This window comes from Rattus norvegicus, chromosome 9 (assembly GCF_036323735.1).
Source record: "Rattus norvegicus strain BN/NHsdMcwi chromosome 9, GRCr8, whole genome shotgun sequence".
In the NCBI taxonomy this organism is placed as follows: Eukaryota; Metazoa; Chordata; class Mammalia; order Rodentia; family Muridae; genus Rattus; species Rattus norvegicus.
In genome coordinates this window covers 48,044,955-48,060,586 of record NC_086027.1, presented here as the reverse complement: position 1 = coordinate 48,060,586, position 15,632 = coordinate 48,044,955, and the positions used below count along the sequence as shown (strand labels likewise).

At 42.7% G+C, this 15,632-nt stretch overlaps 1 protein-coding gene across 6 annotated transcripts in view; it reads left to right on the top strand.

The window, feature by feature from the left end:
* Positions 1-15,632, top strand: part of Aff3 (ALF transcription elongation factor 3) — a 457,478-nt gene that overhangs the window by 291,794 nt on the left and 150,052 nt on the right. For all 6 annotated transcript variants that reach the window (NM_001413892.1, XM_039083846.2, XM_039083844.2 and 3 more), the window contains one exon: positions 6,392-6,428. In NM_001413892.1, the coding sequence (NP_001400821.1) occupies positions 6,392-6,428 (37 nt within the window). The remainder of the gene's footprint in view (positions 1-6,391; positions 6,429-15,632) is intronic.

Here is a 15,632-nt window from a genome sequence, read left to right as displayed (position 1 = left end):
AAGGAGAAACATGAGTACAGCCACCTTCCAACAGTCCAGCAAAGCCGAAGTACCCTCCACCTCACCAAGGGCTGGACAGGCGGCAGGGCCGTGGGGAGTGCTTGCTGCTCATGCAGAAATAAGCCTTCCCAAGTCAGAGAGCTCACGTCCCCAGGGCATCCCATCCCCTCCTTCATTTTCTGTTGGCACCTGTACTTACATGCACAAAGCCGCACACACAGATACTTCATTTTTAAAATGATAGAAAGGAAATGTTTTACAAAGATATGCCCTCACTAGAGTGAGTACTACCTTCTTCTAGAACTGTAACATCTTCTAGTAATCCCACCATGTTCTTCATCTATGAAGGAATTAATCCTTCCATAAGTCAAAGCCTCCTCATCTAAAGACCCCCAGAAATGCCTCAAAGACACAGCCAGCTGTCTCTTAGCTGCTGCTCACCCCAATCAGGCTGAGATCTCAGACTGACCATCACAGCGTCCATGAGAGGAGGTGGCTTCGCTTGACTTGGATGACACGATACCTTTTGTGAGAAGTGATATCTATCCCAGCACTTCATTGAAGGGTTCTCCTGCACACCTCATGCCTGGTTGTTTCTATCTTGAGCGAAATTGATAACAGTTTGTTTTATTTGTGAGTTAAATGCCACGTTTAAGGGGCATCGCAATCCCCAAGATGCCGACTAACACTTTAGGTGTTGAACCTTAAGAATGAGTCCCAGGTGAACTCGTTCTCTGAAGTTACCAGGGCTGATTCTCCCCGTTGTGCACTAGAGCATCAGAATGGCACGTTTGGAGTGTGACTCCCCGAAACATGACATAAATTTGAGGGATGTCCCGATCTGGGATGACAGCAACTTGTTTCTTCTGGTTCTCTGAACTTTTATTAATTATCATGGAGCCAGGACTTGGATTAAAACAGTCATAAGAGTAAGATTTTATGACATTACCAGTTGTCTTTTTTTCAATATGTGTGTTCATACCTTAATATAATTTTCTTTTTAAAAATCTTGTACTTGAAAATTAAAAAAAAAAAAAAAGTCTCCTGGGAGTAGGGAAGGTCTTGGAGAGTGAGTCATCCTTGAGTTACAGAAACCAGAAGCCAGTGAGACCTATATCCTGAGAGGGAAGTAGGTCAGAGCACACTGGCTGAGGCCCCACACAGCCTTTGGCATTACTTTCAGCTGGTCAGGGTCACTTGTGCACACCCCCACCTTGACTTCTGGACTCACTGGCACATCCCTGAAGTGGCCTGACAGTGGAGAAGACTGTGAGGACAGCGATACCCAGCAAGGACCGGTTTCCCCAGGCAGCTGCTAGCAGAAGATAACCTCGAGGGGAGAGACACCCTTTGAAGTAGAAGCTACAGCTTGTTGGTGTCTGGGTAGTTGGCGTGGACACAAAAATGTTTCCAACTTTACTTTGGGACCCTTGGGAGAAAGTAGTGATCTCCCTCTGCCCTGACCGAGCCTGGCACTGGCTTTGTGAAGAAAGAGCAAACCGCACATTGTGGAGGCCTCTGGGATTTCACAGCTAACTACACAGAGAAGGGCAGCAGGTCCTTGTGTCTTGACGAAGCTAATGCCTGCAAGAACAGACTAATGACATGCAGGATGATGTCCGTTAAGAATGATGGTGAGGGACAGACAGATGGCTCTAGGTAAAAGGGCTTGCCCTGCAAGCCGGGGCTTCTGAGATTAAATCTCCATAAAAAGCCAGAGCCGTATCAAGCATCTGAAACTCCAGCATTCCTACCGAAAGACAGGAAAAGGAGACAAGGCTAGGCAGCTGGAAACCCTCAGGCCAGCTAGCCCGTATATGTGGTGCAGAGACCCAAGCAAGAGAAATCCTGTCTCAAACAAGGCTGAAAAGTGAGAGCAGACTCCCGGAAATCGTTATCTGACCTACACACACTCACACACATGGTGGGCAGGGGAGGGGGGAATTAGAGAATACAGAAATATAATTTTTACCCAGAGAACGGCAGCCTGGGAATATTGGAGTCTAATGAGTTAGTGTCTTTTGAGCTAACATCTGGTGCTCTGTGCAGCAGCCAGAAGACGTCAGCACAATAAGGAATAGAGTCTGGGTTCGTTCCTATCTTTTCTACCGAACGCTTCTGCGGTGTTTTAGTATATTTTTTTTACTAGCAATTATTGTAAGCATATTCTGCTTCTCTACCTCTCCCCACGCAAAGCAAAATAGTAAGTCATTACTCGGAGGGCTTTCCACCTAAATTTTTGTCCTCTAAGATGTAGAAGTGAAGATTCAGGTCAGCTCTGAGCTCACCCTGAGTGGATGCCAGTAGTTGTCCCGTGAGTTGGAGACTGTATCAGCCAGCACACAGACATTTTATTCCCACGCGCGTGGACAGTCGGGAAAGCCCTTACTGCTGTTTTTAGAAGGAGGAGCTGAGTCCCGAAATCCATGCCAGTTACCATCCTTGTCCATCGACCTCGAGCTTCACCACCCACGCCTAGAGCCACTGCCTACACACAGCACAGAGAAGCTAACGGAGGCTCGAAATGTTGTCTGCAAATTGAAGCTAAAGCAAACTGGAGCCCATGTATAGACTCTAAATTAATTGGGAAAGTACACCAACCCATCTGGAGTCCTTAACTGTGTGTCCACAAATAAAGTTTGTTGGTTTTTTTTTTTTTTAATTTCAGAATCTATCCAAAGTAGGCCAAAGTCATTTTGCAGATTAGGCTTCTGCCCATGGCTTAAAGAGCAGTATATTTGTTTCATCTCCACACAATGGTTTCTCAAAAATTGAGTTTCAGTGTTGCTCTTCCAAAGGTAAATAGCGCATGGTTACTAGGAAAGGTTCCTTAGGCTCCTGGGCACGTCACAGGCTACCCAGCTCCTACCCAACAGACTGGCTTACTCCATGCTGTTCCAGAGAAGTGCCTTCCTAAAATAGACATTTATTACTTGGGTTTGCATCTCACCAGTCTGATTGAATGACTCCCCTCCCCTGTAGCAACTGCATTACTAGGCAAAATTTTGTAGAGACACATCAAGTGATGCCATAGTAGTTAATTCCATTTCACTAGATTTTTTTTCTACATATCAGAATTATATAGGAATTTTAGATCCTTGGTATTGCTTCACATTTTAATTACATTCTTACCACCTCAGTTTAATCTTCTGAAACTCACTCTTACATTTTTAAAGATTTATTTATTAATTAATTATAAGTACACTGTAGCTGTTTTCAGACACAGGCGAAGAGGGCATCGGATCCCATTACAAATGATTGTGAGCCACTATGGGGTTGCTGGGATTTGAACTCAGGACCTCTGGAAGAACAGTCAGTGCTCTTAACCGCTGAGCCATCTCTCCAGGACCACTCTTACATTTTATGTTAAGAAAAAAGAACCAGTTTTTCAAAGAAAGAAAAATACAGTTCTCAAGACAGAAGTACACATTTCCATTTTAATACAAATACAATCTGATTCAATCTATATTTACCTGAGTAGTAACTCAATCTAACATACAGAGTAATGCTGGATTTATGCCCTTGCAGGTAAATGGTTATATATAATAATCTTTATGTCCATCACAGTGAGGTGACCATTGTTGCTCAGTAGAGCGCATCCAGTCAGGATGAGCCTGGAGGCCTCATCTGTATATTAGTGGTGGGGCATGTTGAGAGCCAAATGAGTTAGGTTCAAAGGCATTAATGCAACGTATTCGTGACTCAGTCTGGAAAAGAAAACCATAAATATTATATAGAAAACACAGGGTTGACTCTTCTTAACCTTGGGCTAGGTGACAGACTCTAAGTTGCAATCCCTAATGTATGAGCCACAGAAGGAAAGTTAAATAAATATAATAAAATGTAAGAGTTCTGTGCATCAGAGAACATTATCAGTAATAAGAAAAAGACTAGAAAATGGGGAATTATTGGCAGACCGTTTATCTGATAGGGGCACAGAACCAACTGCATGAGGAACCTTTCAACAGAATAACAAAAAGGTGGACAATTACATTAAAATGAATTGCCTGAGTGGGTATTTCTTCAAAAATGAAAATATCCATCTCCCACATGGAGAAATGCCTGACATTTGTAGGCAAATGCAAATAAAAAAGCACAAAGAACTACCACTTGGCTCACACAAAGACGGCCCGTGTGGTGAATTGAATCAATTCAAATCAAATCAGATTGATTCAAAATCAATTGAGAATTACAAGTGCTGGCAGGGAAATGGCTCCACTACAGGAAATGGTCAAAGTGCTTCCCAAAACCGTAGTTATGGAAGACCCCAAGGTATGGACAGAACAGGGTTCAAGCAGGAGCTTTATATGGTCCAGTATACGCATGTCAAAAGCAGTATGGCTCACAGATATAGACACCGTACACACCTTTCGGCAGGTGGATGCTTAAAATACCTTTTTATATATCCTATAGTAGTCATCCATAAAGATGAATCGATGTTATTAAAATAACTTTATTCGCCCGATGTGATCGTCATCTCCGAGGCTTACTGCCTCTGTCTGCTCACCTAGGCCCGGCCCTGGAAGCTTCTAGCCTTCATACAATCTTATCCAGGCCTGGGATGTGTTCAGCCTGTGAGGCTTACTGCTGAACAAGTGCACCCTTTCTTATTCTTTCTGTTCTTTGGCTGACTGGTTCAACTCGACTCTTCTCCAATCTAACTGACTCGGTCTGGATTCTCTCTTGGCCTCTGACTTCATTGCTCTGCTTGGCCTCACACTAACTTTGGCAGTCCGTTCTAATCTGCTGGCTCCATCTCATTCTCATGATGTCTTCCCCTGGGTCTAGCTTTTCTCTCTGCACCCTGTCTCTGTAAAACTCTCCTTCTCTCTCTGTACTGCCCCTCCAGAAGTCCCGCCTTTCCCCTATCTTCTTGTGAGAGTTGGGTATATCCTGTTCTGTCTAGTCTGCCACTCAATTAGACATCACTTTCAAACATGGCTTTCAAACATGGCTGCTTCCGTGTTCAAACTAACTTTACCTTCACTGCTAGGGATTAAAGATGTGTGTGCTAAGGGTGTGTGTACTAAGGGTGTGTGTGCATTCCAGCCAGAGGGTTTAGAGGTGTGTGCTAAGTCTGAGACACACCCCAACTAGAAAGAGGTTTTCACAGTAAACAACACAATCTCAGAGTTCACAGTGTGACCAAGTACCCTGCAACAGTAGCACACACCAGCCCTTGAAATTCTAAGTTAGGAGAGTTGTGAGTTCTAGGCCAGTTGTAGGCTGTATAGTGAGACCTTGCCAAAGAAAGAAGGGAAGAAGAAAGGCGGGTGGGGTGGGGGTGAAGGTTGGAGAAAGGGAGGGAAGAAATGGATACTTGATACCAGCTCCAATCAAAAAGTACTTCCAGTGTGGCATTCTAACTGAAGAAGACAGGCTCGAAAGCTCACACACTGTGTGACTCCATGTACATGAGATGTGCAGGGGAATTAAAAAAACAAAAACAACAACAACAACAAAAAATAAAAATAAAAAAAAAAAAAATCTGAGAGGAGCCTGACCTCTGTCTCCTGAAAGGCTCAGCCAGAGAGTGACAAATACAGAAGTGAATGCTAGCAGCAAACCATTGAACTGAGAACTGGGTCCCCACTGGAGGAGTTAGAGAAAGGATTGAAGGAGCTGAAGGGGCTTGTAACCCTATAAGAATAACAATACCAACCAACCAGGGCTCCCAGGAACTAAATCACCATCCAAAGAGTACACATGGACAGACCCATGGCTCCAGCTACATATGTAGCAGAGGATGGCCTTGTTGGGCACCAATGGGAGAAGCCCTTGGTCCTGCCAAGGCTGGACCCCTCCCCCCCAGTACAGGGGAATGTCAGGGCAGAGAGGGAAGAAGGAGGGGTGGCTGGGGAGGGAGAACACCTTTATAGAAGAAGGGGGAGGGGAGAGGATAGGGGGCTTATGGATGGGAAACCAGGAAAGGGAATAACATTTGAAATGTAAATAAAAAATATCCAATTTAAAAAAAAATCTGAGAACAGATGAAAGTTGGTGGCTGCTAGGGGATTAGGGGACAATGGAGAGTGGCCTGAGAGAAGCTGCTTTACATTTGCGTGATGGAAATGTGTTGCACCTGGGCAGAAGTGGTGGTTGTATGACACCGACACCGTACTCTAAGCCGTCTGGGCCTTTTTGTTTCCAAATGTTTGTTTTGCATTATGTGAATTATCACCTCGATGAAGCATAACAAAACTTCACTCATGGAAAATGACTGAGATTGTCGACTGTGTTCCCAGACCAGCATATTCGTGTAAATGTTTCTCGAGAGTGGCTGGAGACACGAGTGGAGACTTGGCTCTCTGTAACGAGTAAAGTAGATCAGTAATGGACCTAGATCGTGTATTCAGCTTTGGCACTCACTGGATATTTCTTGTCTTTTCAGGACTCACAACTTGTATCCTCTGGACACAGTAATCCAAGTAAGAATGCCTCTGTCCCTTTCTGACATCTCTCTATCTCTGTCTGAGTTGGGGGAGGGGAGCATGAACAGTAGGTTTCAGAGAAGCACCACAGTGAGGGAACAGACTGAATTGAGGAGAGTGGTTGCTCCGGGGGCACAGCCTAAATATTCACTAAGATGGCCCTGAGTGTGGATGTTTCGGGGAGAGGCCAAAAACATAGAATAGTGCATTTCAAAGTGATCCTTAAAGAAATGGGCACAAGGCTCTGCCAGTCCTTGGTTTACAAGAGAGAAACAAATCAAACAGCAAGCAACAGCGTGTCTAAGTTAGAAGAAAATGAATAGACAACGAAATCTGCTCAGAAGTCTGAGGTAAGTGACCTTAGACTCTGAAGGAAGTGCACCCTTGCTAAATATACTGTGCCTTCTTCCAGAAATAGGCAGACTAGACTGGACTGGAAGTAGCCTCCTTATTGAACCAACGACTAATGAAGCACGTGGGTTCTGCCTTCAAAGACAGGAGCACTCTGAGGGCATTTTCATTCTCTTCTTTGGCCCTACAGATTGGTATTAATGTTGTCTGGGGTATTAAAAATGCATACGCTGTCCTGCTTGTGTCCTAAAGGCAAGCTCGTGAGGACTGGTTGTGGGTGTTTCATGAGCAGCCAGTGAGCCCCTTGTTGCTTACAAAGCTCTGTAGGAAGATAAAAATCACTTGGAGCTCCTGAGTGTGTCTGTGGAACTAAGACTCATCCACTGGACATCTGTGGGGCAAAGCTTGAGAAAAAAGATGTCCATCCATTGTACTGGGAGGCACCATAAAATTCATGCACAGGTAGAAATGGTTGCTTGGGGCAACAGTGGCACCGTGGCACATGGTATCATATCCCATCCCCTTTAGGGCTTTCTGGGACACAGGTACCTGTGGGGACTAGTACGGTTTCTCCTGTGACAAGTCACTCAATGTTTAATAAGCCTCTGCTCTGTAATATTAAGATGTTAAATATGCCACCGTATATCACACTTGAAAACACATGGTGTATGCCCGTGTTTTATAAGTTGGGAGAATGCCTGTTCAGATTGGCGAACTGTCCTTACTTCCTCCCCTCCCCTTTGGAATCCTCACTCAAGGATTCTGATGCTACTAAGTCAGCAGCCACCCTAAGTACAGGAAAGAATGACACTTCGTGAACAGAGAGATGGGCCCCTGCTGACAAACAGCCTGAGCAGCCAAATTATAACTCACACAGAAAAAGTATCAACAGGAAGTATGTGTCAGAATGGGGAAAGAGCCCTTGGGAGCCCCTGGGTGGGCTCTGGGTCTCCATGGAAACACAGCAGAACAGACATGGACAGTTATGATGGACACCTGGGCTATTCCACACGTGCCGTCCTAAGTTCCCCATCCGAGCTAGCCACCCATAAAACTTCCCATTTCACTTTCCTTTCGAAAAGCTCAGAAAACCCAAACCACAGTAATGTTTGCTTTAAAGATGAACAGTTGACTAGCTCTCCAAGACAGAAACAGTAGAGTCTAAGACGATGCCAGATTCGAGAAATGGGCTTAATTCTGTAATGGGAAAGGGGGCAACTTTTCTCTGCAAGTCGATTAGCCAAAATATTCTGCCCACCTGAAGTAAAGTCCCCTACTTTCCTTAGGGGACAAAAAGGGTATTGGGCTCTCGGCTCACCCGTGGGCCCCTCTTCTCTTGTAAAGTTCTAGGCAACAACCCTGTCCTCTTGTACATCAGCCCTTCTTTCCCTGCAAGTCATGGGTGTTCTAGAAAACTCTGTCAGTGTCCTGATGCAGAAATGGACCCTAGAGTTGATCTCCCTGCTGATCAAACCAGTGAACAGCAGTGAGCACTGAGAGGAGCCATGGCCTCGGAGATCAGTGCCCTTCAGATCAGAGTTGCAAGTTCAGCAGTCTGAAGGAAGACCTGGAATCGATGTGTTCATTGAAGAAAGCAAACAGTTCACTGAAAAGCAAGTGGTTGCTGAATAAATGACCTTGAGAGTTAAAACTATGATCAATAAAGTAAAACATTAGGAAATGGGTGAAACCAATAAGCAGTGGTCGAAGCCCCAAATCAGGCATATACAACAGAACCCCTCATTGCTTTTCTGATGCACAGATGGGAAAGATCACAGAAGGCTAAGTAAAACAAAAATTCAGAAAATCAGCACCAAGGTCCAATTGCTAGGGAACACCAGAAAAAATGTCAAAAAGTAAACCTCAAACTAAATAGCATCCCCCCCACCCCACCTCACCCCACCCCCACAAAAAAATTAGCTCTACACAGTTTAAAAAACACTTTATGTAAAAGGAAAAAAAGAAACTGTACACAGATTGAATAAAAGCAGAATTCTGACATTCGAATTACAATGGCTATCATGTGAGCTGACTTACAGAAATGAAAGAAAAGATAGAAAGTAGGGTAGAGAGCAAAAGAAGAAATGTTAAGTCACATTTCTATAAGTTAAAAGAATAGAAATTAAATTTTCCTTGGGCAGATTTAATATCAGACTGAACATTGTTGAGAAAAAAAAAAAACACTAATGAATCAGAACTCTGAACTTGGGCTTGGGGAGGTGTCTCAGCAGTTAAGAGCGTTGGCTGTTCTTCCAGAGGTCCTGAGTTCAATTCCCAGCAACCACATGGTGGCTCACGACCATCTGTAGTGGGATCTGATGTCCTCTTCTGTCATGTAGGCATACATGCAAATAAAATAGAGTGCTCATATACATAAATGAATAAATCTTGAGAAAAGAGAAAACTGAGCGTAAGAAATTATGAAGAATGCAGCCTTGGAAGGCCAAAAGCTGAAAGTAGACCATGGAAGTTAAGAAGCCCAGGGAGGAAGCTGAAAAGTCTACCCCAACACCTCACTGGAATTCCCAAAACTGGGGGAGGGAAGGGCCCATGGTGAAGGGCATAGCGGCTGGGAATTGCCCAGCTGGAATGCTAACCCAAAGGTGGGTGACAAGGAAAATGGAAAGAAGGCAGATGTGGAAGAGGGAAAGATTCAGCACCCTTGAATAGATTTTGTCTGTAAGAAAGAAAGACCCAAGCTGATCTCACAAGTGCAGCGGTGGAAATCAGCAGACAGTGGACGTCTAGCTGCAGTTAGCTGAGGCAACACAATACCAATTGAAAATCTAGGTGGGCAGAGAGAGAGTTTCACAGTCAAGGCTGGGTGCCACTGGTGCAGAGGGCCAGAGTTCCATGCCAGCTCAAGGCCCCGTGGAATCCCAGATCAGAGACTCAGCACCTTCCTGGTTCCCTCGTGCGGCTATTCACAGATATTCAAATTAAATATTTTATTTCAAAAACCGAAGGCAAAACTCGAAGGCAAATCATGGCATATGTTTATATTATAATTGTCTAGTTTTGAAAATTATATATTTTTATATAAAAAATTTACACAACTAGTCTGAGCAGTTCTGCCTACAACTGTTCATTTAGAAAATGGCTCAGTCATTTTAAAAGTAAAATCATTTTGCACATGGTAAAGCTGGCTGCTTTCTACCAAGAATTCCACCAAACACAGGAAGAAGTAATTCTGACCTGGCACCACCCACTTTCAGAGAGCCTTGTAGGAAGGGCAGACATTCCCTACTCGATAGGACCAGCATAACTGTGGTATCAAAACTTTATAAGATCCATACAAGAAAGAAAACTTGTAAACTGATTCTTAATGATCTCGGTGCACAAGCATCCTAAGACTATGTCTGCTAATTAAATCTAGCAAAGTATAAAATACATTTCAAAGTATAAAATTAAGAAATCCTATTTGTCCCAGTATTTCCAGATTCTGTTCAAATACTAATGTAATTCACCGTGGTAATTATGAGAAGAAAATACGTTTAATCCAAGATATTGAGAAAATACATGATAAAATTCAATATATGTAATTCAGGGGAAAAATGTCTTTTAAGTTGAGAATGAAAGACCAACTCATTCCCAGGAACGTTACCCAAGGGTGGAAGGAAGAATATTTATCAGATTCTGTTCTTATCTTCTAAAGCTTTGACAAAGGGACCAGTTCAAAGGGACCCAGTGTGACAGAATCCTTGATCACAGCCAGAAACTAAGAAAGGGGAAAGGTGTTCGTTAGAATGGAAATCCCAGAACTGGTTTCCCCGGAGTGATGTGGCCATCAGTTTATTGATAGAACACTGAAAACCCCCACAGATGAATTATCAGAATTAATAAGAGGTTTTAACAAACTATTGAGAAATATTACAGACGACCTAGCGTGACGTACGGGCATTAGAAGGTACAGGTGAGCATTCCTTACACAGTGAACTTGTAGATTCAGTACAATGCCAATCAGAGTTCAAACTTTCACACATATGGAAGTTGGCAAGTTGAGCCTCGAATTTATACAATAGAGCAAAAGATGAGTAGAAAAGATGAGTAAGTCCTTACATGAAGAAGAACGAAGACTGAACCTTGCCGTACCAGTATTGAAAACAGAGCTAAGGAATGAAACTAGCAGAAGGTGGGGGACAGACCATGAGTCCATAGGAACTGGAGTCTCTCTGAAGCTAACACTGTGGGTCTGTTGCCAAATACTTGGAATGAGAAAGAACACTTGGAATGAAATTTCCTCTGCCATGTATAGAAATCACCTCAAGTACTTTTAAGAGGCCAGTAAAACTATATGCTTTTAGAAGATAGTAATAAGGTTTCTTGTTGGTATTTCCGGTGAGTATGAGAACTTCAAAGGAAACTATTGGCCTCTCTCATTTTTTTCAAATGGCAGAAACATCGTTCAGTCAGAAATACCAGAACGAGAGTAAAAGGCTTACACCGGGATGTTTTATCCTATTCTTTTAGACTTATAATCTGTGCTTACCATGTTTAAAAATTCACCATTTGTATTGGGACAATGCAAGGCACTGAATAAAAGCTGAACATCAAGAAATAACACAGAAGAGTCAGTACAAAGTTTGCGGTCTCGTTAGTTCTCAAAGACAGGCAGACATTGCAGTGAGATCTCATTCCACACTTCGATATTCGAAGGGCTGTAAATTTGGATTTACCAGTCCAGAACAGGAAAGAAACTCCCACAAAAGGTCCTCATGAGGAACAGTGTCCATAACTGTTTGCCAACGTATCATTCACAAAAAATAAAAGTCTTAATGTCCATCACAAGCAGTCTGGTCAGAAGCTCACTGTGTACCTCTGTGGCAGGATGCTGCCAGTACCAAAGCTGGTGGCTGAGTGTGGAAGCCTGCTCCTGAGTGTCAGCAGCAAGTCTCAGAGGACAGTATTATAGTACAGGTCCATCCATATAAAGTGAGAAACTGCAGTGACTAAGGAACGTGTACCTGGTGGCACTTCTATCCAGAAATGAACAGGAAGGTTGAACTGGAATCCTCTTTCTAGCTAGCTCACAGAAAGGCAGGAAAGAGGACAGAACTCACCGGAGGCGCTCAGAAGGCATTCAGAAGGCCCTAGACTACTTTGTTACTAACCCACCTGGAAGGTGTTTCCATAGTTCCTTTTAATTTTTAAAAACTTTTTTCCATACACAAATCACTTACATATGCATTTTATGTGCATTAGATTCACATACTGTTTAGCAACCTTTTAAGGAAGATTGGCCTGGCCTTTACTAAGAAAACTGAACCCATGGAGCAGTGGACTGCAAGAGTGAGAGCATTTGGTATAAATGCGGGAGCGTTGGCCTCCTTCTGCATGGGTCAGCCCTCACTGCCCTGTTGATTATTATCTATTACTTGTATTAGGCTCTAAGTGCTCATGATTGGTTTGTAATTTCTCTAATTGACCTAAAAGCAAATCCAATAATTAATTCCTTAATTCATATTAATGATGATGGCTCATTAATGATTGTGGTTGATAAGATATGACTATTTTAAATTTTGACAGCATAAAAAAAAAAAGATATAGCTGCCTAGAGGTGAGAGAGAAAGGAGGGGAGAAAAAGACCTGTGATTGAGGCTCCTCAGCCATTAGGAGTGCCTGCTTGGTTCCCAGCACCCACACAGCAGCTAACCCCTGTCCTTATCCATTTCCAAGAGAGCTGGCACACTGTTCTCTACAGCTCCTGTGACACACAGTTGCGCAAGCAGGCGAAACGTCCACGTACGTTAAATAAAATTCATAATCATTCTTAAAAGAAGCAGATTAGTCGAGAAATAGAAGATTGTGCTCTGTTTACTCTTCAGAGCATATAAATCTTTGACTTCTTTTTTAATGGGAGAAATTAAAGATTAAATATGATTAAAGTCATAAATACATAGTAGAAATGCTAAAAGTAAAAACTGAATAAATGAACATTATGGGGGGGGACAGTTTATTACATTAATGAGAATAGATGTTATCTAAAGTGCGGATACATTGTTTAGAGTAGTAATTGGAGGTTAACATTTAAAAACAGAAGCAGATGAAGTTACTACTTTTTGCTCGAACTCATTTTGGCCATGCACATGAATTACCGGTGATACAGTTGGGGAAAATGTCACAAGATGGCCAGGTTTCCTCCTGAGAGAGAAAACTCAGCATACTGTATGTCTATCTGTAGGGGAAGGGAAGGGGACCTTTTCTAGTATTTTAGTAATTTCGATAACATTTCAGTTAAAAATTCAAAACCAAGGCACAGTTCCTCAGTCTCGCTAGAACCTGCTCACCTGCCAGTGTTTCCTTTAAATTGTGCTTTTTCATTATTTTTAAACTTTTTATACAGTGTGTTTTGAGCATTTTCAATCCCCCCCACCCCCAGTCCTCTCAGATCTCCCCTTCCTCCCTCTCCACCCAGCTTCATGTTCTCCTTGTTTGAAAAATAAAAAGACAAGACATGAAACCAGAACAACAACAACAGGACACAGAAAGTCATGGACTCCACAGGTCGATTTGATTCCCTTTCCAAACTCATCTTTGTCAGGAAGACGGTCCCCATGACACCCAGCAGGGCACTGGGTGTCTTTAAGGCACTGGGTGTCTTTAAAGGAATGGGAATCAGTTTTGTTTTGTTTTTTTTTTTTTATCTTTACCTCCATGAGGTAAAATACCAGGCACACAGGAGCCCTCAGGATGTGTAATCACTTATAAAGGAAGCTTTATAATGTTTTAAATGACCTGCAGGGTGATCGATCTGTTTCGTGCCTCTAACTCTATTCAACTCCATAGTGACGGCACCTTCCAGGTTCTGAGCTGCGCTCGGCTCACGCATCTTCTACTTCCGTGATAGTGGTTGGGCTTCCGGAGACATATGTGACACTAAAACATGTATGTCATACACACACATATATGGTGGATAGGTGGATCAATGGATAGATGCAGAAGGAAGGGAGAAAATGGAAAGGATACAGAGATGATAGGTAGATAATCTATACGTAATAGATTATCTATAGATAAAAGACAGATATATAAATATTATCTGTAGACAATATGTTATCTAGAGATAATAGTTACATAGATTATATATAGATATGAATAATCTAGATAATAGAGAGATTATAGATAATGGATACATAGAGAGGTTATCTAGAGAGACATACATAGGCATTATATTGATTAGATAGATAAATTATAGATAATAGATCGATACATAGAGATTATCTATTGGTATAGATGATCTATAGGCAATAGGAAGATTATGGATACATAGAGATTGTAGATAATAATGAGATATATAGATATTGTCTATGCATAATTGCTAGATATTAGATTATATAGATAGTAGATGCATAGAGATTATAGATATAATCTATAGGTAATAGATTGTAGATATATGGAGGTTATAGCTCATAGATGCATAGAGAGATTATCTATAGGTAATAGATAGATAGATAGATAGATAGATAGATAGATAGATAGATAGATAGATAGATAGATAGATAGATAGATACTCAGTGAATAAAAGTGCTTCTTACCAAGCCTGGTGACCTGTACTCAATGCCTGAGATCTATGATAGATCCTAGATGATAGAAGAGAAACAAATCCCAGCGATGGTCTTCACACATACCTGCTATGAATGCCCTACCCTCATGGGGCACACACACACACACACACACACACACACACACACACACACACACACACACTAGAGAGAGAGGTAAAAAGCATAGATTAATATCCTTATATACATTTGCATAATCTATATGCATTTTCACAGATATCTGTATGATGCCTTCTGTGGTTCCTTTCCTCCTTTCCTCTCTGGAATTCTATTCCCATAGGCAAAATGGCCATCCTGTACCTCTTCTGCCTTACTTTTTAAGGAGCAATGCAGATTCCACCCCCACAGCCCCAAAAGAGAGTGGTGACATCCTAGAACTAATGTAAGGTGACTCCCAAGAGTGCACTCTGTGGGCGCAGACAGCCACCTGCAAACTCTTGGTCCTGAGGCTTTCTGATCGCCCCTTGTGGCTTTTCCCTGGAGGCCTGGTGAAGCCGTGATGATTCTCAGATAGCTCACGCCCTGAACGTTTCAAATGAACTTCAGAAGTTGCGTCACCTCAATTTTCAAAGATGTTGGGGGTTTAATTTGCTTGAGGGTTTTTCCCCTTTGAAAGACAATATAAAAGAAAAAGGAAAAGAAACCACAATCCGCATCTGAATCCAGCCTCACTTCTCCCCAGAAAGTGCCACTCCCTTCAGAGTCTCGGAGAGCACCCACTATCAGATTGCTCCCGCACTTGTCCCATTTGGCCCCGTGCTCTCCCTCCTATGCATCCAACCTCTTCTGTTTGCCCTGTTGCCACAACATCAGTGCTGCTAAGAGGAGAGATAATGAGCTTCGGCTGTGTGCCCATGCTGAAGCCAGCCCACAACACCTCCAGCCCCAGACCCCATGTGCAACCCAGCGCGGGTCCTCCCAGCCTGGCTCCTTGGCAGGATTATTGGTCAAGGTAAAACATCCATAGAGACGCCCAAATGAGGTCTTCCTTTATCTAATAATGATTCCTTTGTTTACCTGACAGGAACTGTTGGATATGTTTGCTGTCTAGTACTGCTGAGCCTGTCTGACAGCCTCCACTGTGGTGGTGCCTTAGTGTAACTGTTGACAGCTCCTCCCTGGGAAGAGTAACCCATTCCTCCAACTTGGGGGAGGGAGGAGAGTCCACGTATATAGGAATTAAACCTCCATTTAATTTTGTTTTACATAACGATTATATCTTGGGATTGTTGCAGGAATGGCGGTTGTTCTGGGAATATGATTCTGGAATGGGCTAAATTAGGTTATTTTT